At 38.0% G+C, this 24,672-nt stretch overlaps 1 protein-coding gene across 2 annotated transcripts in view; it reads right to left on the bottom strand.

Moving 5' to 3' along the window:
• Positions 1 to 24,672, bottom strand: part of dock1 (dedicator of cytokinesis 1) — a 236,687-nt gene that overhangs the window by 44,359 nt on the left and 167,656 nt on the right. For both annotated transcript variants that reach the window (XM_084134948.1, XM_084134949.1), the window contains exons 30-33: positions 9,614 to 9,692; positions 7,612 to 7,712; positions 4,724 to 4,782; positions 2,995 to 3,143 (exon numbers count right to left, since the gene is read on the bottom strand). In XM_084134948.1, coding sequence (XP_083991074.1) covers positions 2,995 to 3,143; positions 4,724 to 4,782; positions 7,612 to 7,712; positions 9,614 to 9,692 — 388 coding nt within the window. The remainder of the gene's footprint in view (positions 1 to 2,994; positions 3,144 to 4,723; positions 4,783 to 7,611; positions 7,713 to 9,613; positions 9,693 to 24,672) is intronic.

The following is a 24,672-nucleotide window of genomic DNA, read 5'->3' as shown; positions in this document are numbered from 1 at the left end:
GACAGGCACACAGACAGACAGACAGGCACACAGACAGACAGACAGGCACACAGACCGAAATGAGACCAAAGCATGAGGGAAAAACGAACAGTTTTATACTCATGGGACGCCTGTGTGCCATTTTCCCAAATCAACCAGTCAGCCCAGCAATTACCTTTTCACGTAAACTCAAGTGTGGTTCACTGGTGCGCAAACGGTCCGACAACAGACTCAAGTCGCACTGAAAGCTCTGATAAGATATGCATGACATTCTGTGTCATTAACTGCATTAATTGTAAGGTTTTCTGTCTGTGCATGCAGCCCTCAATATGCTTCTCATTTGAATGGCATACTAGTGTGCCCCATAGGACTGGCAGGTTGAAACACGCAGGGCATCAAACACTCACTGAATCTGTGAGAGAGACTGCAGTCAGCTGTACTGAAGCATTATCAGCATTATCCAATGACACTCTCAGAAGAAAAACAAATGAAAGATCAACTCACACATCTGTAGATTAACATTAAAGCAAAGCATATTTGAGGAAGTAGTGAATCCGTAACCTTTTAGCAGTGAAGGTTTTTGAGGAAGATGAAGATCTCTGAGGGATGTGGCACAAGGACTGCATCCTAATAGCACTACATATTCTGCAAAATGAGAATTAGCGCATCCTAGACTACATTGTGTTGAAATGAGAATGTTAAAGTCCGCATGAAACAGAAGTTGTGCTATTCTGGTCTTTCCTACATTGACTTATGAGTGAAATGGCTTCTGGAACAAGAACAAATGTAGGGCGGGACTTGATTTTGTCAATGGGGACTTGATTGGATGGTTGTGGTTTGCTATTGGTCGATGTCATGTGAGTAACAGGTTGTTCGCATCAATTTTGATTTCATGGTAACTTTAAAGGAGCGCAAATGGATTTTAAAATGTGCTTCCGTTCATGTTTTTTTAAAACACAACAGGAGTTTCTGATGGTCCTTCAGAAAAATGAAGAGGACAGAGCAGCAGTTTCTAAAGCATTTGAACAGCTGCTTTCAACTGCTCACATGCGTATCTGCACACATGCTCTGTTTGCTTGAATATGTTAATATTCATAGTATTATTGTAGCATATCCGTCTTTGCTGTAGAAATGAGGAATGGTGCATTTTTTCAGTATTTAAAAGCTTTTAGTACGTACTGAAATCATGGAATAATGACACCCATACTTAAAGGGTCATGAAACCTAAACCTAAACCAAATTTTCTGAGATTTTAACAGAGGTATGTGTGTTGAACACCATTGAAGACAATGTTAGCATCTGTTAGATTTAATAGTAGGGGGAAAATGGTTAAATTTTAGTGTTTTTACGCTATTTTCGTCTTCCGGGTTTAAAATCTTCATCGTGTCCACGTCACAGGCTGTGACGTGGCAGTGCACTATAGTACTTTGATGACTCATCGGTGTCTCATAATTATTCATGTACTGAGTTTTCTTATCCAATGAGAAGACACTGTCTCTTAATTATTCATGACACCACGTGGAACTTTCCAAAGACAGACATGTCAAACTGTGATATCGCGTAGTAGATGAGAGAGGCTATAATGGGACACGCGTTTGTTTTCGTGGTGCAAAAGTTCCAGTGCATCTTTCCCCGCGATGCTGCCCGGGCTAGACTCTGGCCATCAACCACGGACACATCTAAACTATGGGTGTGTAGCAACCATTCAACGGGAGAATGGTGGACTTCGACCTTGTACACCAATGCAGGTTTCGGTCTTGCGAGTGATGCGGTCCGAGGACTTTTCCTATCACTTCAGGTGTGTGTGTGTGTGTGTGTGTGTGTGTGTGTGTGTGTGTCTAAAATGTAACCCTAACCGTTTTACTTGCATTTTGTTAAATAATCACTCGTTATTAAAATTTAGATATTTCGATAATGCCTCAATTGTATGGAACGTATGCTTAGTTTGTGCAAATTTCTATGACACTTTCCATCTTTATTATGTGGGTTTATGGGGCGCGTAGATCTATGTACGGAACTTTTTTTTTTTTAAGCGGAAAATTTATTATTTCAAATATATGCATTTATAGTGTGTGTATATAAACAAATATATATTTTATAATGGCATAATTATACATATGCATGTACATTTATACGTTTTAAATAGAGTTATGATTACTGTAGTAGGCAATTATGTGTAGCAGGGCATTCAGTTACTTTTGAAAGGACAAAAATAAGGTGTCAGTGTATTTCATTAGACTTTAATTTTGCCAGCTATAAAAAAATCTAGCATTTCCTCACGTTTTACCACTGATTTTTAGTGACAGTCGATATGCATGGGCCACTTTGGGCTTTGACCACACCCACTCCCCTCCCTTCTTCTCACAGCCACCACGCCCATTTAAGTTGCATTTTTCAAAAAGATTGTGAGCTAGACTTGAGCTGAAAGAGGGGGGTTTCATGACCCTTTAAAAGTGCTGCATTCAAACTACCTTTCAAAAGTTTGTGGTCAGTAAGAGATTTTTTTTTTTTTTTTTTTTTTAAGAAATTAATACTTTTATTCAAAAGTGACAAAGACATATATAAAGTTACAATATATTTCCGTTTTAAATAAATGCTAAAATTTTGAACTCTCTATGTATCAAAAAGTCCTGAAAAAATATATTATGGTTTTCACAAAATATTAAGTGGCAAAAACATTGAGGATAATAATAAAACAACATGTTTCTTGAGCATCAAATCAGCATATTAGAATGATTTCTGAAGGATCATGTGACACTGAAGACTGGAGTAATGATGCTGAAAATTCAGCTTTGATCACAGGAATAAATTACATTTTAAATGCATTCAAATAGAAAACTGTTTTTTTAAACTGGAATAATATTTCATAATATTACTGCAGCCTTGGTGAGCCTAATAGACCCCAACCTTTTGAACCGTAGTGCACTTTCCCATGAACTATCCTATTAGTATGCAGTATAAGTGTGCAAGTTAGGATGCAAACACAGAAATCACACGGGTACTGTGAAAACTGACCGTCTGGAAACAGCGTCTGAAGTGAAACTCGCACTGCATCATGTCAAAGAAGATGGCAATCGTGGCTTTCCGCAGCTCGATCTCTGGAACCAGCGTCATCTCCAGAATCGGACCCACCATCTCAGGGATAAACTTGATCTTGTGTGGACCTGCAGGATGTTCAGAAGAAACAAGTTAGCATGCCTGACTCCTTTAGATTGTTTATTTAAGATCTTTTCTGTTAGTTTTTTGGATCTGCTTTCTGTTTGTGATATTTTCGCCGGCAGGTGCATCAGCACAGGGAATATCGTCTCTCCGCTACCTCCTCGCTGTGCCTATTTGTGTCTAACAACAACCTTTATGCATTTCTGTGAGGTGTGTACCACTTCTATTTTGGAGGCAGCATTTCTAAATCTCTCTACTTTCATCTGTGCTCTCCTAATCTTCAGAGTTTCGTGCAATCACAACACTGAATAGAGGCAAACATCTCTGATTCTCTGGTGTACTGTACGTGACTAAACCCGGTATCAAACGCAGCAAGCTAATGAACAACCTAAGACTGCTGAGAAACACGTCTACCGTGAGGTGGCAAACACTTATTCAGGGAGGAGTGTGGGAACTGAAAATACTTTCACAGCGGTGTTTCCTCAACTGTCCTGCAACTAATTAGCACCTTCACTTTTGGAGCATTTCCATTTCCACGGCTTTAAATAACAGTTAGGTGTCTTGGTCGAAAAATAACCCACTTGAAATCAGTGCTAAAACTGTAAGCAACACAAATGTGGCAGACACAAGCCGTACAAAAATAAATGATCCCAAATTTATGCAATGTGAATGCTGGGAATCCTTTTAAAGATGCAATGTTTTTTTTTTAGGGACATTAGCCTTTTACAAAGAGCCCACAGGATTTAGAGCACCGCAAGTGAAAGACTATCAGTTTTTAAATGTGTACTATACCATTCAAAAGTTTGGGGTCAGTACGATTTTTGAAATGAATGCTTGTAATCACGATGCATTAAATTCATAAAAAGTGACGGTCAAGACATTTGCAGTCTCACATAGGCAGACCTTCAGACTGACGGCAGAAATTCTATCGCAGTTTTCATTGGTCAAGAGGCAGTCTGACTGACAAGAAAAGCAACCAATCACAGTTTTGTTTAGGGGTGTAAAAAATGTAAAGTCGGTGTCTCTACAATTCATAGCCAATTCAATATTCATTGCCTGGAGGGCAAAACATGGCTTTCTTCCATTGCCGTCCAGTCCTTTTTACCAGGTTTGTACTAAGTACTAATGTAGTAAGACAGTGATATTAAAAGACTAAATTCAATATACACATTAATGATGATTAATGATGATGCATACTATGCATACGCAAGCAGAAGAGCCCAGGATATGAACACAACCCAGTTTCCTGTTAAGCAGTTTTCCATAGAAAACCAATACTTAAGCACATTGCATTCATATTCTGGGTTCATCTGCTCGCCTGTATATAGTGTAGAGCATTTGAACTTTTAATATCACTGTTTTCAAGTCACTTCAAGTGTTTTCACATTACATGTTTGAGAATGTCCCACTGTTTTTTAGTGATTTAAATAATGTAACAGGTGCTGTGTATGGATCACAAATGCCCAAAACTTGCATTTTATTCACATATTTTTGTTTTTCGTCATGCACTTGCAAATAGACATACCCCAGTATATTTCGCAAATATTTTTTGTCTAATATAATGATCTCTTAAATGGCAGCTCACCTAGGTTGTACCACATGTCTCGGATCTCAAAGCCAATCTGTCGCCGCATGTCTTGATACCTATAAACAGAAATATGAAGATATCAGGGAAAGACAGATGACTTCGTAAAGTTTAAAGTATAAACATTTAAAGTATCTACAATTTATTCTCCTGGAATTGAGAAACATTTAAGGCTTCAACTTGCTAACCTTCATAATATTGAGAGAGGAATAATAGCTGTTCAGAATCAAAGTCACATGGCCCAATCGGTGCTCTCATTTAAAGAAAGTGTGAAGTAAGCAGCATGGCGACACATCCCTTATGCTTTACCTCCAGCGGCCTCAGCGGGCCTGACATCCATTCATTACCGCTGTCATTTGGGGACGCCTGTGGCCCTCGGCTGAATTCGGAGCCACCATCGATTGCTTTGTCAATACGCTCTCATCCAGGCGTAATTTACGATGACAAGGACGAGGTGCGTCGGAGCCCAGTTAACACTCAGTAAAGCCTCTCGCATACAGCCTCTAGCCTCTCGCCCATACGGGTCGGTCTGTTTCCTGCTAAGCGCTACTCTATAATTTGTGTCTCTGGTGTCCGCAGTGACAGAATGAAAGAGACAGACAGCCGAGGGTGTGTGTTCTCACACTCATACAGAAGAGTAAGCTGAGCCTGTTAACACTCACACCTGCCAGCCCACGGGACGTTCACTGGAATGAGATGCTAACGTAATACAGCGACAGATGAAAAAGAGCGAGGGACTAGTGTTGTCTGCTAAAGCGCCAGCTCTCCTGCTTATACTTGAGATATTGGACAAATCATAAGTCATATCTATAGAACACCCTAGAAACCCGGGTAGCAACACCCTGCAACCACCCAGATCAACTAATCAACCATAAAATTCAACAAAACATCATCAAACCCCCAATCAACCAGCATGGCACACCAAAAACATGTTCTCCAGTAAGTATTGTGTATTTCTTACATCTGTACTGAGTGTGTGAGCTTTGGCCTGAATGCTCCTTTACTATGATGCCAGGTTGGACTCAGAATGAGAAGAAAAGAGGAGGAAAAAGAAAGACTGAAGAGTCAGCAGCAGTCTCTCTGAGGTCAACATGACACCTCCAGCAGAACACTGGGAGAATGGAGTGATGAAAGGTTGAGGGAAGGATGAAAGCTAAGGCTACGGCTCTGAAGGAATGAAACATCACTCTGAAAGAGGCACAGCAGGGGGCAAACAGCACAGAAGAACAAAGACAGGGTAGCCGAACAGATTGTTATAAAAATGAGACGCAGCATCCTTGAGACATCAGCACATTTTCTGATAAAAGCCCTCAAAATGCCAACTTTGGGTTTCTTATTTTTTTTGGTAGAATTCCAGGACATGAAGTGTCATCAGGTTGAAATGCTGTCAGCAAGTAAACAAATTAAACTGTATTATAGCTGACAATGTGTTGAGCTAGTGCACTTTTATTTTTGCATGAGTTGGTATTAAAATTAGAGAGATTGTTAACCCAAATATTGCTTCTGCTCATCTTTCTTTTGAGGACAAGCAGAATGTTCACACTTGACATTGTCAAATGTTATGGTTGATTACTAATACATTATTTATTTTAAAGTATGTGCTACTTTATTAAAAGTGGATGGATGGATGGATGGATGGATGGAAAGAACGATGGATACCGTAGATAGATTGATAGATAGATAGATAGATAGATAGATAGATAGACTGTTAAATAGATAGATAGAATGATTGATAGATAGAACTATAGAATGATAGAACAACAGATAGATAGAACGATAGATAGAATGATATAAAGAACAATAGAATGACAGATAAAATGACAGATAGAAAGACAGATAGAATGATAGATGGATGGATGGATGGATGGATGGATGGATGGATGGATGGATGGATGGATGGATAGATAGATAGATATATAGATACAGTAGCATGTTTCGAGAGATCTGTTTGTGCCAGATATAGACCTTAAAATAAGCACAAAAAATTAAATATCCATAATAAATATTCTAAAACTGGATAAATGAAAAAGATTGCTGATATCATCCGATAGCCAATATACCGATATTATCTAATACCGTACACGTCCCATTTATCTGCAAAATACTGTATGTTATCCTTCTTCAAATGATCCCATTTTAAAAATGTTCTGATGCAGAGATTGTTGGTTATTCATTTCTTTTGAATTTGCCAAATCTGTGCAATTCCCCCAAAACCTAAAAGCAAAAACGGCTCCCAGAAAGAGCTGCGGCTCTTGACACCAGCACTGCATGCCCTGAGAAAATGTGTGGCTTTGGAAACGTGTCCCCGTGTTCCTGAGAGGCTGAAGAGTCCTGACAGACTCTAGGAGAATGAGCTCACGCCACAGGCAAACACACACCGAGAAGAGGCTCTTCACTCAGACCTGCCGTCTCTCCTTCTCAAACGCTTTCAACAGTGATGCAGAACCTGTTCATGTTTTCAAGAAAACACATTTCCTTCACCTCTCTCGGCCCCATATGCTCATATGCTTTCAGTATTTTTTTAATATATGCCTCCCTCCCTGTTCGGTCTTGTGTTAATCTAAATGATGTTTAAATCTTTGCATTACAACACTTCACACGTTATTGCCTCGTTAAGAAGAATTGCTTGTTGTGTTCCTCATTTGTAAGTCACTTTGAATAAAAGCATCTGCTAAATGAATAAATGCAAATGCAATATGACAACACGGCTGTCTAACTCTCATCCGAACACTCGAAATACATCATTTCTGACAAACGTATGCTTTTTTTTATATTCAAGCATCATAAACATACACTTTTTCATCTGTAGTTCTTCCTGTTGAGAGGTTAATGTTATACAATTTTGTAGCAGTGCATTGTGGGTTGGTGCCAGTGATATTAATGCTTACTTGTGGAAGATCTTGGCCCGTTTATCACTTGAAAAGTTCTCAAGCTGCAAAGACTCCTGGGTAAGGAATGCCACAGCGAGGTGGAAGTAGTTATTCCACAACTGAGAGAAAAAAAAGGAGGATATTATTAAACTTCAGCTCCTAATTGAAATAATTACAGACTAAAGGGCCGTTCACACCAGGGATGATAACTATAACAATATCTACATTTCAATAATCATCCTAATTCTAAGATAATAGGGAAGTACTCTCTACAACTAATGATAATGACACAGAGAAAGAGCTAATGAGTGATAATGATTTATCTGCCTTTAAAAGAGATTCAAGCATTTAAAGTGGTACATGACATAACGGTGGCACACACTTATAATAAACAGAACATTATCGTGCTTTAGTGTGGATGTTAATATAGTTATTGTTCTTGGTGTGAAAAGCCCTTAAATCATCCTGCATTAAAGTGCCCCCTATTATGCTTTTTTTTTCAGATATTATCTTTCATATAGTGTGTAATCTAGCTGTTTGTGAATGTAAAAGGTCGGCAAAGTTTCAAATGGAGTTATTGTCTCCCGAAAGAAAGAAGTGATTCTGAACTGCCTGAAACGAGTCGTCAGTAACTCCAGACTCACTTCCTGCTGAACCTGTGTATGTTTGTAACAAATTTGCATAATGCCAGTCTCTGGTCTTGATTGGCTGTCGGCGAACAGCGTCTGCTTTGTCCCGCCCTCAAACACTGTAGTTTATCTGAGACTGGGAGAGTTTGGTTTGTGTTGTTCATGTCGAGAAGACGCTGTTTTCTGGTAAAACCAGCGCCAATGTTACTATTTATATCACTGTGTATTAAGAGCTGAAATTCACATATGGTAACGGGTGTTTAATTTCCGACACGTGCTGTAAGTGGTCGACCAATCACAACAGACAAGACCATCTGACCAATCAGAGCAGAGGAAGCTCTCAAAAAGGAGGGGGTTTAGGAAGACTGTTTAGACACAGTAAGAAAAAGGTAATGCTGCTATGTATATTGTGAGAAAATGTAAGTGTTTTTTTTACCATGGATGCATGTAAACCTATTGAAGGAGACCTACAGAACCAAATTAGGAGCCTTTAAAATAGCATAATAGGGGCACTTTAATATCATTACATATTAGAATAGAATTAGAAAATCCTTTCAATTAGACATCTATAAATGAGATATCAGAAGTTTGATCATTCATGTCTGTAGCACAAATGATGACAGGTTATGCACACTAGATTAATAGTTATTATGAAGGATCTGAAGTATGAGCAATAGACACAGTGCACACAGCTATTTAAGCAGAAGAGCTGATGCCACTCACAATAACCTCAAAATAATTCATTGGCTTCTGAAAGCAAAAGTGTGCATCGCCAGATGGTTTCATGGGTAAAATGAATACTGAGATTAAGAATAACCATGAGCCACCAGCGACAAGCAACACGAGCATTCAAATATTCAAATCAGACGCTCGGAAATTGCAGCCCATTAGCCTGTCATGAGCTATTCTGGTAGAAAGAAATGTAATGATCCCTGCTGGAACTTCCTCTAACACAATCGGGCAGATAGTCACGATTAAAAGGTGTGCTTTCATAAACAACACTATCCTCCGGTTTCACAGACAAAGCTCAAGCCTAGTCCAAGACTAAAATGCACGTTTGAGCTGTTTTCACTGAAAGTCTTTAAATATGTCAGTGCCATTGTTTTGTCTCAAGACACACACCAGTAATATTCTTTCCTAAGACACGTTTATAAAAGCTACTTAAATGTCCTAATTGAACTAAGGCCTAATCCTGGCCTAATCTAAACCCTGTCTGTGAAACCAGGCCTATCTTTTTGGTAGCACTTTACTAGTCTAAATGCATTATGAATGTATCTTTCTAGTTCTCACGAAAGGAGATTTAGAATTCAATGATAGTGAATGGGGGAAAAAAATCCCTTTTGTGTTCCAGGCAACAACGTCAAACAGATTTGTTGTATTTTAAGTCTCACCTGCAGCTCAAAGTTGGTTTGATCGAGGAACTTCTTGCTGAGAACGGCGGCGTATTGATTGATGGCTCGCAGGAACACTCTGAAATGAGAGAAAATCATGTCAGCCACTGTCTATTTAATAAAGACCATGGTCATGTTCTATTCATTCATTTTAATTTATTATCATATTTAAATGAGCGTGGTTGTTCTTAACAACAGCCTGTAGAAAATGAAGCATTAAAACAGCTAGTTGAACTCAGAATAATGTCATTCCTGATGCGATCCCTCGCACATCGAGACGCAGAACTAAAACACCATTCAGCTTGAGGCGAGGAAGCACTTAAACTTCAGATGATAAACTTAATCACAGGTCTTTAACTCCGCCACACTGAGACGACATTAGGAGGATATTAGAGACTTAAAGACGCTTTATTCACTTAGTTCAATAAAGGCCGTCACTAATGAACTATGAGAGAGAACAAGAAATCTTTAACTACTTCTCTAGCTGTGTCACTGCTGAAGACGAAAAAAAAAAGAAAAGAAAGAATGAATGAAAAAGAAAAGGAGGAAATGCAAATGGGGCTGGAAGAACAGAACAGGCAGAATCAAATCACTGCAAAATCACACTTTGCAATCAAATCAAGCTGAATAGACTCAAAGCAGCGGACGTCAAAGAGAACATTTCACGTCTGTGATGTGACATATTTTGAGTAGTTCAGTAAACCCTCGCTGCTCTGTACATTTCAATTTAATTACTAATGCCTAACAGAATGTGGCAGTCTCAAGATGCATAAAATGAATCGTATAAATACATACACATCTTTTAAATAACATGCAAAAGACCAGGAACATGCATCAAGAAATTAAACCGTTGAATAAAAAAAAGATACATAAATCCAATATATACAGCAATTTTCTACAAAGTAAATAAAATACAAACACATTTTATTAACATTAAAGACAATTAACATTAGATGATGGCAGCTGAAAAGGAAGATTATTTTATACACATACATATATACACATATATATATATATATTTGGAAGTAAAATAATGTCAAATGTTTTTGAAATAAAAAAGCCTGTTGAATTGCACTACTTGAAAAAAATAGGCATTGCATTAACCATGCTTGCATTTTAATGCATTGTATTTTTAGGGCTTGCATTTTTATGTGCTGAAATTCAACATGGTTGCATATTTAAGCTGTGAATATTTCAATTAAAAACATTTCAAACACATTTTCATTATTAAAAATTCAATAATCCATATTCACCTTTTCTTATTTCACTTCCAAAATATTCAAACTGTTTAAAAATACAACCTGTAATATTCAACAGGCAATTTTCGGTCCATTTTATTTTGCTTTGCAAATTCGCTTCCACAAATTCAGTGGTTCAAATTCTACAGTAAATTCAACATTGACATCCAGGAACTGCAGGAAAAGCAGTAGATTGCCGAGCATACTCTCCATCTGCTGTTAGTCAATCTCAACCAGCAGGGGGTGCAAAAGCGCGTGTTGTTGACGAAGACCAGCAACAGTTAGAGCATTATTTTGACATTAGACGTTAGAGTATTATTATGACATTATTTTACTTCCATATATATATATATATATATATATATATATATATATATATTAATGTCCAACATTAAGCAGTTGCAACTCCAGCAGTTGAGAAATATCAGCCAATGCTTCAATATCAAGTGTCAAAAGTCACCAACTGAAGTAGATCTGACAAGTTTCTTATTATTAATTTCCAACATGAAAGACCGAGCAGCGATGTTAATGTCTGACCCCTCATGTGTGAGTGTCTGTCAGATGTTTGACATCTCATTAGCACGGCTGGATATCAGCGACTGAATTGTAAGTCATCTTAAAAGGCTCTGGCTGTGTAAACGCATCAGAACCCTTATTAATCATCCTCTAATCTTGAGCGGGGCGGCGCAATACGAGGCGAATGAATTTCTGATTGACTAAGATAAACAGTGTGAGCTCGACGCCATTGAGTGAGCGCGAGCGTCACGGCACAGATCTGCAGGACGTCTGCTCTGAGCTCTGACTCCTTCATTGTAACGGAGAGATGGAGCGTTTCTCATCAGGGCCAACAGATACAATCTGTTTATAATGAGCTGCTGAAAAATATCTGCTTAATGTGACTGGAGACATTAATAATGCAAGTGAGCTTTACTAAATCAACAGATGGACAGACAGACTAAAACTTTAGTCACAGCGGATGATATATTTCATCTGACACACATGAAAATGAGGCTGTGGAGAACAGCAGCATCACAAGATAGAAATGCAGCACTAGCTCATAACCTACACCGCGTTTCATTGATTGAACTATTCTGTTCTACAGTCAAAAACACATTTTATGTCAGAGTGATAGATTGCTCAGTGCAGTGCCTGCCATTATAACACAAGTCACCGGTTAACATTATCTTCTGGAAGTTTTCCTAAGGTGAACTGTGTATTTTTTAAATATCTTTTCCATTTCAGTTTAATATGCAGAAACAACTATAAGTAAGCCAACCATAAGTGACGATGAAAAGCCAACCAAAAAACACGATGACTCGCTTAATTTAGTCCTAAATTGTAAGTCGCTTTGGACAAAAGCATCTGCTAAATGACTAAATGTAAATGTAAATTAGTAAAAGTGTAATATTGTAGTACTGAGTGGCATTAAACATCACGACACCATCAACCGCTGGAGCTCTGTATGTCAATCTACACTTCTGTACAAAAGTTTGAGGTCAGTACCTTTTTTTAAATGTTTTTTTTTTTTAATGTCTCTTCTGCTCACCAAAGCTGCATTTATTTGATCAAAAATACAGTAAAAACGTTAATAATATTATTACTATATAAAACAACGGTTTTCTATCTGAAAATATTGTAAAACTATTTATTCCTGTGATAAAAGCTTTCAATTTTCAGCATCATTACTGAAATCAGTATATCAGTGTCACATGATCCTTCAGAAATCATTCTGATATGATGATTTGCTGCTCAAGAAACATTTCCTGATCATTATCAAAGATGAAAACAGTTGTGCTGCTTCATATTTTTGTGGAAACAGTGCTAAATTTGATTATGAAATTGAAATCTTTTGATTCATTTAATGCATCCTTGCTGATTAAAACAAACAACACAAAAAAATCCACGTTTTACAGTTGCTATTTCACCTAAATAAAAATGCACTCCTGCTCACTAGGACAAACACTTTGAAGCAAGCAAACACAACTGAGCCGGAGACGTCCTGTAAAGGAGCCGTGAGCTACAGGATCAGGACAGACTGCTACAGATGAACAGTAGATGTGTTTTCTAGTCTACTGAACACTAAAGATTTACTGCATCTATGACCTTACAGAACATCAGGCCATGCCGTTCTAAATCACATCTGGGGGGAAAAACAGCCATACGGTTCAGTGAAAGATGACCATTTTCAGTTTTGGTTGAACTATTTCTTTAACTCATGGGACTCATTAAAAATATCTAACACAGTTCATGCATTTGCATTGTTTGCCATTTCAACCATTTCATAGACGCCTCCATCAAAGATGTCTGCAAATGACCGTAAATGATGAAGAAACACTTAATGACAAATTTCAAATCATAATCATGTGGAACTTTACACAGAAGTTTAAAGGCGGCTTCAAATGTGGCTCATCAAGTCAGAATTTAGTGGCATATTTTGAGTTTCATTCATTCCTTTTGACTACGCTCTCAGAAAAGAAGGTACAAAAACTGTCATTGAGGCAGTACCTGTTCAAAATGTATACTTTTATACCTAAAGGCTGCATATTAGAACCTAAAAGGAAATTATACCTTTTGAAAAGGTGCCGCCCCAGTGACAGCTTTTGTACCCTGTTTACTGAGTGTATATAAATATACCAAATCAACAACGCAAGAAAAGCAACACCAGCACATTGTGTTTGTCTCTAACATAGCCATCCACATGAGACAACCCGTATGCAGTTTTTCCCTCTATACGAGCATCAGAAGAGCAAACAGCTGTGTAAGACAGTTAAAGACGATTCCTCTGATGCCGCAGCTGCTCGATACAAGGCCGTGAGGTCAAACGAATCCCACTTTTAATGATTCCTACATCCCTCGCACGCTCTACCCTTTAATACCACTGACGTGGGTAATCGATGCATGGAGATGCAGTCTTGTGAGCCAAATGCAAACAGCAGTCGTGCTCTGATCTCCGGAAATCTATCTGGGATGCAAACGGAGCAAAGACAAGACATTTCAACTGAGTCTCGGCCTCATATTCACCAAAAGCCTAACATCCCCACACAATTACAGCCAATCTCTCTGTACACCCAGCCACGGCAGGGCAAACACGCTTTAACACACGCCGATCATTGCTGCTAATGCAGATTCAGTAACAGATGCATGTGTGTTTGTGTTGTAGTCAGATGCAGTCGTTCGTTCTAATGACTGGACTGATGATCCATGAAACTCATAGCAATTTTGCAGCATTAGAGGATAAAAAAACAAAAAAAACATCCATTTACTAGATCTTCCTAACAGTGGAAGCAAACTGAGGAAAAGCCGCTGTGTATACACACACACATTCATATACACACACATACATATATATACACATACATACATATATATACACATATATACACATATATACACACACACACACACATATATATATATTCTGCTGTGACTGTATATGTGTGAATGAAAATGAATACAATTTATATGATTAAATATATTATAATTCCAAAATATATTATATTGAAACATTATCGAATATATTGTTATACTACATTGCTTTTAATTTTCTGTCTTCTCTTGATGAGAACAAAGCCTTGTTTTGTACAGAGAGAGAGGATGATTATGCCTGGCCGCTGTGGGCCTCCGTATGTGCCGTTATGATTTGAAATCTCAGTTCTCTTCTAGGATACGGCCCTCATCTTGTGAATTAATCAGCACTGCATATTTATGCACATGATTTCTCACAGCTTCAGTCCAAATGGAAAATCTGTGCACACGCGGCAGCTGAAACGTCGCCCATTCGTTTAACTCTAATTGAAGAAATCTCCAACTCGGTGGGATCTGATTAACGTTTAAAACATGTCTACATTTCCTTCCCCACAGAGGTCCGAACAATCAAAACTTAGACTGCTTCACAAGTTAATACGTTGCAGGAAATTAAAAATGAATAAGCAATGTGCACTTATATTTAATGTAAATGTAATATTTAGTGTAAATGGTTGCAATTGGCTGTCATAGATAGTACACAATAGAAGAAATAATCCTGAACAGTCAAAGTATTCTATCCAAAACTGCTGCTTTGCGCAGTACAGATTCATACATTATTAATTCAATTCCATTCAAATGTAATTGTGTAGCACTTTTCATCATACACATCACTCCAAAACAGTTCTGCAGAGAATAGAGCCTTACAAACACACTGAGCAAGTCAAAGGTGACTAACACTGAAGACTCAGTCTTCCTTTCTTTTTTCTTACACTTCAGCCCCTTTCACACAGCGCGATGATCCCGGCAAATTGCCAGAACGGCTTCTGTGTGAACGCAAACACGACCCGGGATTGATGCCGGCATCGATGCTGGGTTGGGGACCTAGTAACATTGCCGTGTTCAGTCCCAGAACGCGCGCTGTGAGAACAAAAGCCGTAATAATGCCGTGCCGTAGTGATGACGCTGAAGCCGGGATCATTCACCAGCTGTGAAACGGTACGTAATGCGCAAGTTTATGATCGAATCTGAGAAAAAAATGTTAAATCACATTATAAGGACTGAAATGATTGATAAGAAACAAGTGCATTCGTTATTGCAACGATGTTTCTAGAAATGAACCACATGTTCCAGAAGTGGTCAAATGAACAGAGAATAAATTCTCAAAACATCACTCAAAAAGAACCTCCAGTAAGTGTTGAAATGAACTTTTTAAAAATACAGTGGTGTACAGTATTTTGAAGCTTTAGTATCGCGATACTACCGTGGTACCGGTATACTGTACTTCCCTGTGCTGCTCTGAGCCATGAGGAGAAACAGACCATGTCAGGCTGAAGAACACATCGTCGTTCCAGGAACTCTAAGAGCTCTGCTAATTTAGCAGACAATGGCTATCCTTGGGTCGGCTCCGTCTACTAATGTCTTCTCCAAATGGACCTGAACTACGGTGTGTATCATTAAACGTGGCTAGACAGAGCAAGACTGATGAGAGAACAAGGGAGACGGAGAAGACGATGATTCTAGCGTGCAGTCGGAAAGATGAGGTCGTCCTGTCAGAACAGGAAATGAATATTAATAATTAAGAATCAAGTAGTGGGAGGCTTTTAGCGAGATGCATGATTGCCACTTACAGAGATCTGGCCTGCGCTGATGTTGCATTTTTAGACGACACAAAAGGACAGAAAGGCACGTGTTCTTCCCAGAGAGACTGTACATCACCGTTTTACATTTCTGCTCTGTTTTACATCACATTTACAATGTCCTTGAGTCATGCTTTCTGTCAGAAGGCCCAACTGAAGAACCTTTCAGCAATGCTATTAATCTGTAAACTGATTACTCATGTTAACAGTGCTTGAATATCCGCAGGGAAAACATTCCAGACAAAACATGATGGCGGCCAAAATGGAACAGACTCAAATATGTGGCCTAAACTAGATTTTTGCATATTCTAAAAGGAAGCGTGAGTGGAGCTTTCCCATGCAAAAATCATCACCACAATGATAGAGTGGTTGCTATGCAGTTGCTATGGTGTTCTGAGTGATTTCAGGGATTGCACACTTTTTAACAAATCTTTTTTTTTCTGATATATATAGATACACATATGTGTGTGAATAAATAAATACACACGTCTAAAACAACTAATAAATTAAAAATAAAACATCATAAAAACTAAAAATTTAAATAAAAAACTAAATACAAATAACAAGAAATAAACAAAACTTAAAATACACACATTTTTAAAAATAGCTTAAAATAAAATAAACAAATATCAAATAAAAACAAATAGCTTAAAATAGAATAAAAATAAAAATAATACAAAAAATCATAAAATTAATAAAATAAAATTGTAAACAAAATAATCAAATTTTATTAAAATAAAATGATAATTAAAAATAAAAAAATACGAATGCAACTTACATTCAGAAGTTTAATAATTTGGTCTAGGGGGTTTGTTCGATTGACTAACATTAAGTATGAGCAGTAATACTGATGTTTAGTTCCAGTTAAACAGAAGGAAATACTAAATGCTGACGAAATAGAGCGTTTCAGTTGAACATCAGCGTTTCACCCGGTGCTCCTCATCCCTCCAGGTGAGCAAATTCTCAGTTTCTTAAATTCCCGGTTTTCACTTTCCTCGTCTCAGGCAATTTTCTGCTGCAGTGAGCATGCCTGCACGATGATCCACTGAAGAGTGCACCATCCAGCTCTCGTCCTCAGAGACACACGGGCGCTCTTTAGTGAACGCCTGTACCTGATGGCCTGCAGGTTAACTCACAATCATCACGCGTGACCAACACCTGCTGACTGCTCTGGGGAGGATCCGGAATATTACAGACAATAAACAACAAAACAGTGATTACCAAAAACCCTGGAGACGGCCACAGTAATGACTAAGACGAAGGGAAGTATGGGAATAATCAATGATGCCCGAATGACTACTATAGATCAAACAAAGCAGACGCTAAACTGTGATTGGTTGAGTGACATTCAAATGTATTACACATGGATTTCCCATGTTTTGATCACATGGATTTCACATGGGAACTGTTCCAAAACTAAGTAAGTGTTTCACATGTGTTTTTGCACACGTGGGATGCATGTGGTTTTTCACAGTATATTAATGCTTCAAGTTGCTATGTTGCTTAGCAAGGATAAAAAGCCTCTTGGTGGAAAACATATTTTGATTATTATATTATTAATGTTAACAAATAGCCATCTATTGATGTTTTCATCATACTGATGTTGAATAAAATAAATAAAGTTGCATTACAGTGATTTGCCATGGTTAAGGGAGTTTTAGACACTCCGGTTCAGTGATTTCAGGAATTCAACATTTTGACCAATACATTTCGGATGGATGGATGGATGGAAATAAATAGATGAATCAAACGAAAGATAAATAAATTAAATAATTATTCAACGTATTCTTCTATAATTTTGTGCCTTCTATGGGAATTTCCACTATTCGCTCCTTTCTTCCTTTGATTTGCATTTGGAGTGGCAGTCTGCACTTTTCTTCTAGTGAAGATTCTTCTAAAGGCACACTTCCTCTTCTTCTATGTGCTTGCTGAAATCTCACTAGATTATTGGTCCAAATAGCCTTCTGTAGAGTAGTATCACTTATCTTGTGCTTCATTGTATATGCTACTGAAACAAATATCAAAAAGTATCAAGTTGAGTTGTTTGCTCATAAAGCTCCCTCTCTCTCTGTCCCTCTCACCTATATATATGTATACCACCATTTGGATTGCTCTAGAAAAATAGTTCTAGAAAGATCCAGAAAGTTCTAAACAGAATGTTTAAGGAAGTGCAACTTATAAGCAGTAAAAATAGTCAAACAAGTTATAACCGCTAATGACACAGCCCAGATGGGGAAAATACTGATCATATTTTAAGAGTTTCATTCCACTCGCCCTTGAAAAAGTAGCCAAATGCATAAAAAAAGACAAAACTTTCGAAACAAACCAAAAGCACAATACTACACTACGGTACTATCATATTCATTATTAATAATCATGAGTGAAGCTGATGACGTATAGTTCCTTCTCTGCTGTTTTCTAGCCAGCTCTCCACAGTTATAAAAACACTCAGTAAATGTCCCGTGATTGGTGTTAAATGAGCTTGGTGTGGGTGGAGTGTGAGGACGGGACAGCTGGGTCAGAACCACACACGGGATAAAGTGATTACAGTAAACCCATTACAGACTCGAGAGGAGCCGACGTTCCTCACACAGTCACACTAATCCTCAACACCTTGCATTCAACAAATCTTTCTTTCATTCTCAGTCCTGAATTGAAAACGACACACAAAAGACGTTCAGATTTGAGCAATGGAAAAATATAAATAATAAATGCTGCCTGTACTCTGAATAGCAGCAACAGAATGATCTGAAATTTTGCTAAATTTAAGCTTTTGAAAACCTCATCACGCCACAATGTTCTAAGTCAATCACGACGAATTTGTCACAGAATGAATAAGACTGTTATTTCTGATTAACGACCAAGTTTATGCATTTCTCTGCCTTGATTTAGCCCTTAGCATGACGCTACGCCCGTATCTAGATATCTGCGCTCCTGCCGGATGATCTGCATGCTCATCTAGCTTTAATGCTAATGAGAGTTTATCACACAATCACGCTGCTAATTGAGTTCCGAAAGCAGTCGCGATAGCGATCAGCATCCATTAGCATGCTAGCATGAATAGACTCCGGCTCATAGACTTTGTGCTCAAACACAAAGCAAGGTCAAACTGGTCACTGCCAAATCGACCCAAACTAAAATTATCACTGTGATTTTGCATGTATGATCTGATAGATAATGACTTTTTCAAATGAAGCATAAAGGAAAGATCTTCCCCAGACATTCGTCACCTGACTGCACGAATCCACTACAAATGTCTCATTCAACTGGTCAAGCATCATGTTAGCAGTCCAGTTAGTACTTCATAAATAAAGATAGGCCAGGATGGATGGACTTTTTTTTTTATTGTTAATGCGTTAGTCTCACAGACAGCCCTAAATTCAACACGAGAGATCTTCTTCACACACAGTATAAGTTGCAGTCTGATACGTTTTCCGTCTCCTTTTGATTGACAGGATATAATCGGCCGTTTTTAAATGGCTGATAGTGAAAATAATGTCTTTTATCGGCATCCCTAAACACTACAGTACTATTGTGACTTGAGAAAATCAAAATAATGCAAAGTAATATAAACTCATTATGTTCCAAATGATATTTTACACATTATTTCACAGTATAAATTGGGTCTTTAGACTTTATGAGAAATAGCTGCCTTTTAAATTTTAAGGTGGGTGTCCTATGCATCTAAAAGATTGAAAACTCCTTGTTTAGACAACCCAATAGGCCTATACATCATTTTAGCGTTTCTAAACTGAACTCTGGCTATTATCTCAGTGCATTATCACATTACAGCTAGATCACATATGATGCTTCATTAAATCTGAATGCAAAAGACTACTGTATATAAGAGAATATAATTCATCTTTATGAATGCAAGATTTTTCAATTTACAGAAAATGTGAAGTATGAGCGATGCATTGAAAGCAACATTTTTGTGAAGTGTTTAATTCAGTGAATAAATGGAGATTTAGGTTTTTTTTTTTTTTTGCTAAATGTTGATATTCAATTCATGAAGATTCTACCATATCAAGGGAATTTGCATTATCATGTTAAGCTCTATTTTCTGTAAAAAAATAAATAAAATAAAAGCCAGACAAAAGGTGAGTATATAATGAAGAAATGTTCTATTTCTTTAAGCTCAAAGATAGAGGAAACCCAACTCTGATCTAAAGCTAAATAAAATAAATCAGAAAGCAGAGAAGAGTGCAAAAATCAAAAGGACGTCTAACGAAGCGGCTCTGAGAAATAATTCAACACAAATCCACACTGCTTTCTCTGAAGCATTAAATAAGAAACAACAAACATGAAATAATCAACATTCCACACTCATCCGATATCAGTGTCAGCTCTTCATATCAACTGTGCTGCTATAATTAAATTGACCGCTGAGAATCACACACACACATCTCTGATGCAGCACAGAGTACTTCCATCTTTCTTTAACGGCGACTTCTTTCTTTAATCTTTAGTGACTCAGCTGAAAATGCTCTCTAAATGCATTCTCGACGTCTGGCTTCAAGGCCCGAGACCCGACGTGCACCCTCTCGCTCTGAAATACCACATAAAATAAAGTACTAAATGACAGCAAAGACGACAGTGCGTAAGGCTGTCAGAGCTCAGATGGAAATAACACGACCTTTACCTGAAAGACAGAGTCATGATATGCATTTCAGAGGTCAGAAATCCCAGATAAGGGTCGAAGACTCACACAAATGGTACAATCTTGAACTTTTGATGGATATATCTGCAACAGAGATGTGTGTGTGTGTGTGTGATTCTCAGTGGTCAATTTAATTATAGCAGAACATTTGATAACCTCTAAAAAATGGTGCCTTTTTCTTTAATCCTCCCTTATCGTGCTTATGCTACTCTGAACAATGCTTGAATTTCGTATTTTGAGCACTTCTTGTGTTATTTTTGCCTATTCACGATGACTCGCTTAATTTAGTCCTACATTGTAAGTCACTTTGGACAAAAGCTTCTGCTAAATGACTACATGTAAATGTAAATATCTAAATCAGGCTAGTAAATGGAAGAACAGAAGGGCAAAACGTGTCTACCAGTAATAGTGAGTACAACTAAACAACACCAAACACTGCAAAACACACTTACAGCAATGCAAACACAACATCTATCCAGTATTGAATTAAGCATTACTACTACTATTGCACATGATTAAGCTTAGTGATTTAGACAAACTCCTAACACTGTGTCTATACGCGACAAAAGCAAACCGTCAAACATTGCGGTTGCAAACAACACTCACATAATAAATATGGTTTAAAACTACAGCAGAGCTTGGATCCCAGATATTACTGTATGTATTTGACGTGCAGATTAACTTCAGGTAGTTCTTCTGCTGACGCTCGACCTCTCTGACTGAGACGTTACACAAAGTCTCCTGAGGAGAAGCTTTGGATTATGGGTAATTGGGCTCAGAGGAATGAGCGCATCACACATCCCAACTTCCTCAAGACGCCATGTAATTATCCTCAAAATTGAAGAACAGCTCATAATTAAATCTGGCGCAACTTTTAATTTACCCAGGAGTTATTGCTAATGCTACGTACACTTTGGGGTCCAGCAAAGCAAACCCAACACAGAACACTGTTCAAACACTGCTTATAATGAGCCTCATAGGCAGCATGTAAAAAATCACAGTTGATTTCACTAGAGTCGTATATTATTATAAGCATTCAAAGGTTTGGAGTCAGAAAGACTTTTTTTATAGAAAAGTAATACTTGCATTAAGCAAGGACACATTAAATGAATCAAAAGTGACAGTAAAGACATTTATAAGGTGACAGAAGATTTCCACTTCAGATAAATGCTGTTCTTTTGAACTTTCTATTAAACAAAAAATCCAGAAAAAAAGAATGCGTCACATTTCCACACAAAAATATGATGCATCACCACTGTTTTCAACATTCATAATAATCAGAAATGTTTCTTGAGCAGCAAATCAGCATATTAGAATGATTTCTGAAGGATCATGTGACACTGAAGACTGGAGTAATGATGCTGAAAATTCAGCTTTTTCAGCTATATATTTTTAAATACACTCAAATAAAACAGTTATTTTAAATTTTAATAATATTTCACAATATTACTGTTCTTTTGTTCAAATGCAGCCTCGGTGAGCAAAAGAGACTTTCAAAAACATAAAAAAATCATACAGACCTCAAACTATTGAACGATTGTGTAGATTGAATGAAAGTCAATTTCAAATCAAGCTAGAATGCGTAAAATTAATCTAGACAATTATTAATGAAGAGACATGAGAGAATAAAAATAAACTTATTAAGAGAGCTAATGATTACTGTTGCGTATGAGCTTCAGGATAACATGAAGCATGTTATTTTCAATTGCTTGTACAGTAGGTGGTTAAAAGAAATTGAAGAAAACAAAAGAAGAAATGCTTTTTGAAAATTACCTGATATAGTTTGAGGTGCTGAACAAAGCTTTAAAATTAATTTTATATCGTTATTTAATGCACATTACATGTGTTACTCATGTAAAAGAGAAACAAAAGATCGTGTTCTCTTCTGGTTAGGAAAATGAGAAAAGTACTCAAGCACGTAATTGTGTGATTGAAGAGAAGCGGAGGAACCGCAGCGGTTTGAACAGTTTTCCCAGAACGAAAAAAAGAGAATAAGAGCAAATATAATAAAAAAATTAAAACAGATCATCTGCTTTTTAAATTCACAAGTGCATCATAGGATTATAGGCGGACTAATATCAACATGCTCAATAATATTCCCTGCATAATTATCACTGTAATTGACGGCAATGAATAAATGTGATAGACAACCATCTCAGCAGAAAATGGCACATTTCTTTGGTGAATTTGTACCAACACACATTCTGAGAATGAAGCCTGTATGAATATGGCTCATTAAGAAAAGTAACACAATTCAAGCAGCATTTCCAGTGATCTTTTACATCCCTACTAAAGGTAGAACAACAATCAATTGATGGACGGAAAGGAGGATAAGTGTTGGACCCCAGATGCTGCATTGCAGAGAGAGACTGAGGGCTGCTGTGTTATTCTACTCCATGTGTGGAACTCCATGTCCAGTTGTTCCACGACAAAACCCACTGAGCTGCCTTGAAGTCTACTGCCTACATGAATGCTAACAAACACAGAACTGACATCATACAAATAGCAACTGATTTCAATAGAGTTTGATGCTACCATGTTGCATAGTGAGATTCTAAATAGACTTTGAGGGCCCCATCATGTATCATTCCTATTTTGCACCCGACGCACAGCGGACTTTTCCCTCCACAGACGCACGTCGGTAAATTAAGGAATGAATTTGCGCTCCCGGAGGCGGTTCAGCGAAAAGAGGCGGCGTGTTCCGGCGCAAACTTTCCCTGGTGCTATTTTGCAGTTCCAGAAAACGATTCCGCCACAGACCAGGAAAAACCTAGTCTAAAGTCAGTGGCGTGTTATTCAGAGGCTATTTTAAGGGCGCACGCTTGGCCATAATGTAGCGTGTGCACAACAGCATACACTTTGCTTCTCTCATCTACACAGACGCAGCAGTTGTCATTTTTGCAAACCATACATAATTACAAGGAAAAATATTCCACACGAGGGAAATCATTGTGGTGTCCATGAAGATGTGAAAAAATAGGCATAAATCTAGCTTACACATTTACCCAAATTATTATACGGCTGTTTAACCAAAGCTAATCTGGGTGGGTTTCTCCATCCCCATACAATGTCACTTCTCTGTGTTTTACGGCCCCGACGAACGTCGGTCTCCTCGGCTGTGAACCGCTCCTGGCGTGCGCCTGGCAAATCCACCGTTATAATAGCAATCCGCCATGGAACAAGAGCATCTGCTCTTAAAGGGAATGTGAGATGACGCTGTGATTGGTTTATTTCACGTTTAGCCCAAACCACACCTATGAGTAATGTAGCTACTTCAGACCAACACATTTTAGATTTGCGTCGGGCACAAGAGTCATTTATCCTGCCGGTATAATAGCAACAGCGCCCGAGATCTGCCCACAAAGTTACTTGTGTTTCGCGTTTGATACTTGCGTTTCAGATCGTTAAAATAGGACCCTAAGTGTGTTCACAGCAAGATGCAATGCAGCAGTCAAAGATGTCTAGCCATCACATGTGCGCAAAACCAGCACACACCTCCTCCAAACAGTTGGATTGTTCAAGTTGTAAGACTGATTGAGAGGATGTGCGCTGGTTTTTCATACATGTGACAACAGATAATAAAGTTATTGATCAACTGGCGAGTAACTGGCAAGTTTTGTACACACACCAAATGCAATTCCGATTCTCATTTATCACTTTGGAAGAGTTCATTTCAGAATAATAATGCTCAAAGCCAGAGAGATGATGGTGTTTTAGGGAGGGCTGTCTGGGAGAAAAGATTAACAATCACACAGAGGAGGAACATTGAGATTACCGCTGATAACCATCAGAGGCTCGGAAACAAAACACCACTTGCAGAGATTAGAGGGGCTTTTTGATACTTCAGATGTTTGATTCTCGCTGATGCCAAATAAGTCAGACCGGAAAGAATATGAGCGGCCTGAAGGGTTAATTTGATCCACAGCTGGAGATGTCAGAGGTGCGGGTGGTTTGGAGGTGTTTGGCCCGGCTGACGGAGAACCACTTCACACTGCCAAAGCTCTTTGGCTCATAATAAGATTGGCATCTAAGCCATTACACTTCAGAGCCTTTCAATCT

The sequence above is a fragment of the Abramis brama genome (assembly GCF_963993115.1).
Source record: "Abramis brama genome assembly, chromosome: 14".
Lineage (NCBI taxonomy): Eukaryota > Metazoa > Chordata > Actinopteri > Cypriniformes > Leuciscidae > Abramis > Abramis brama.
Note: the sequence above shows the minus strand (reverse complement) of the source record. Positions and strands in the feature narration are given on the sequence as shown.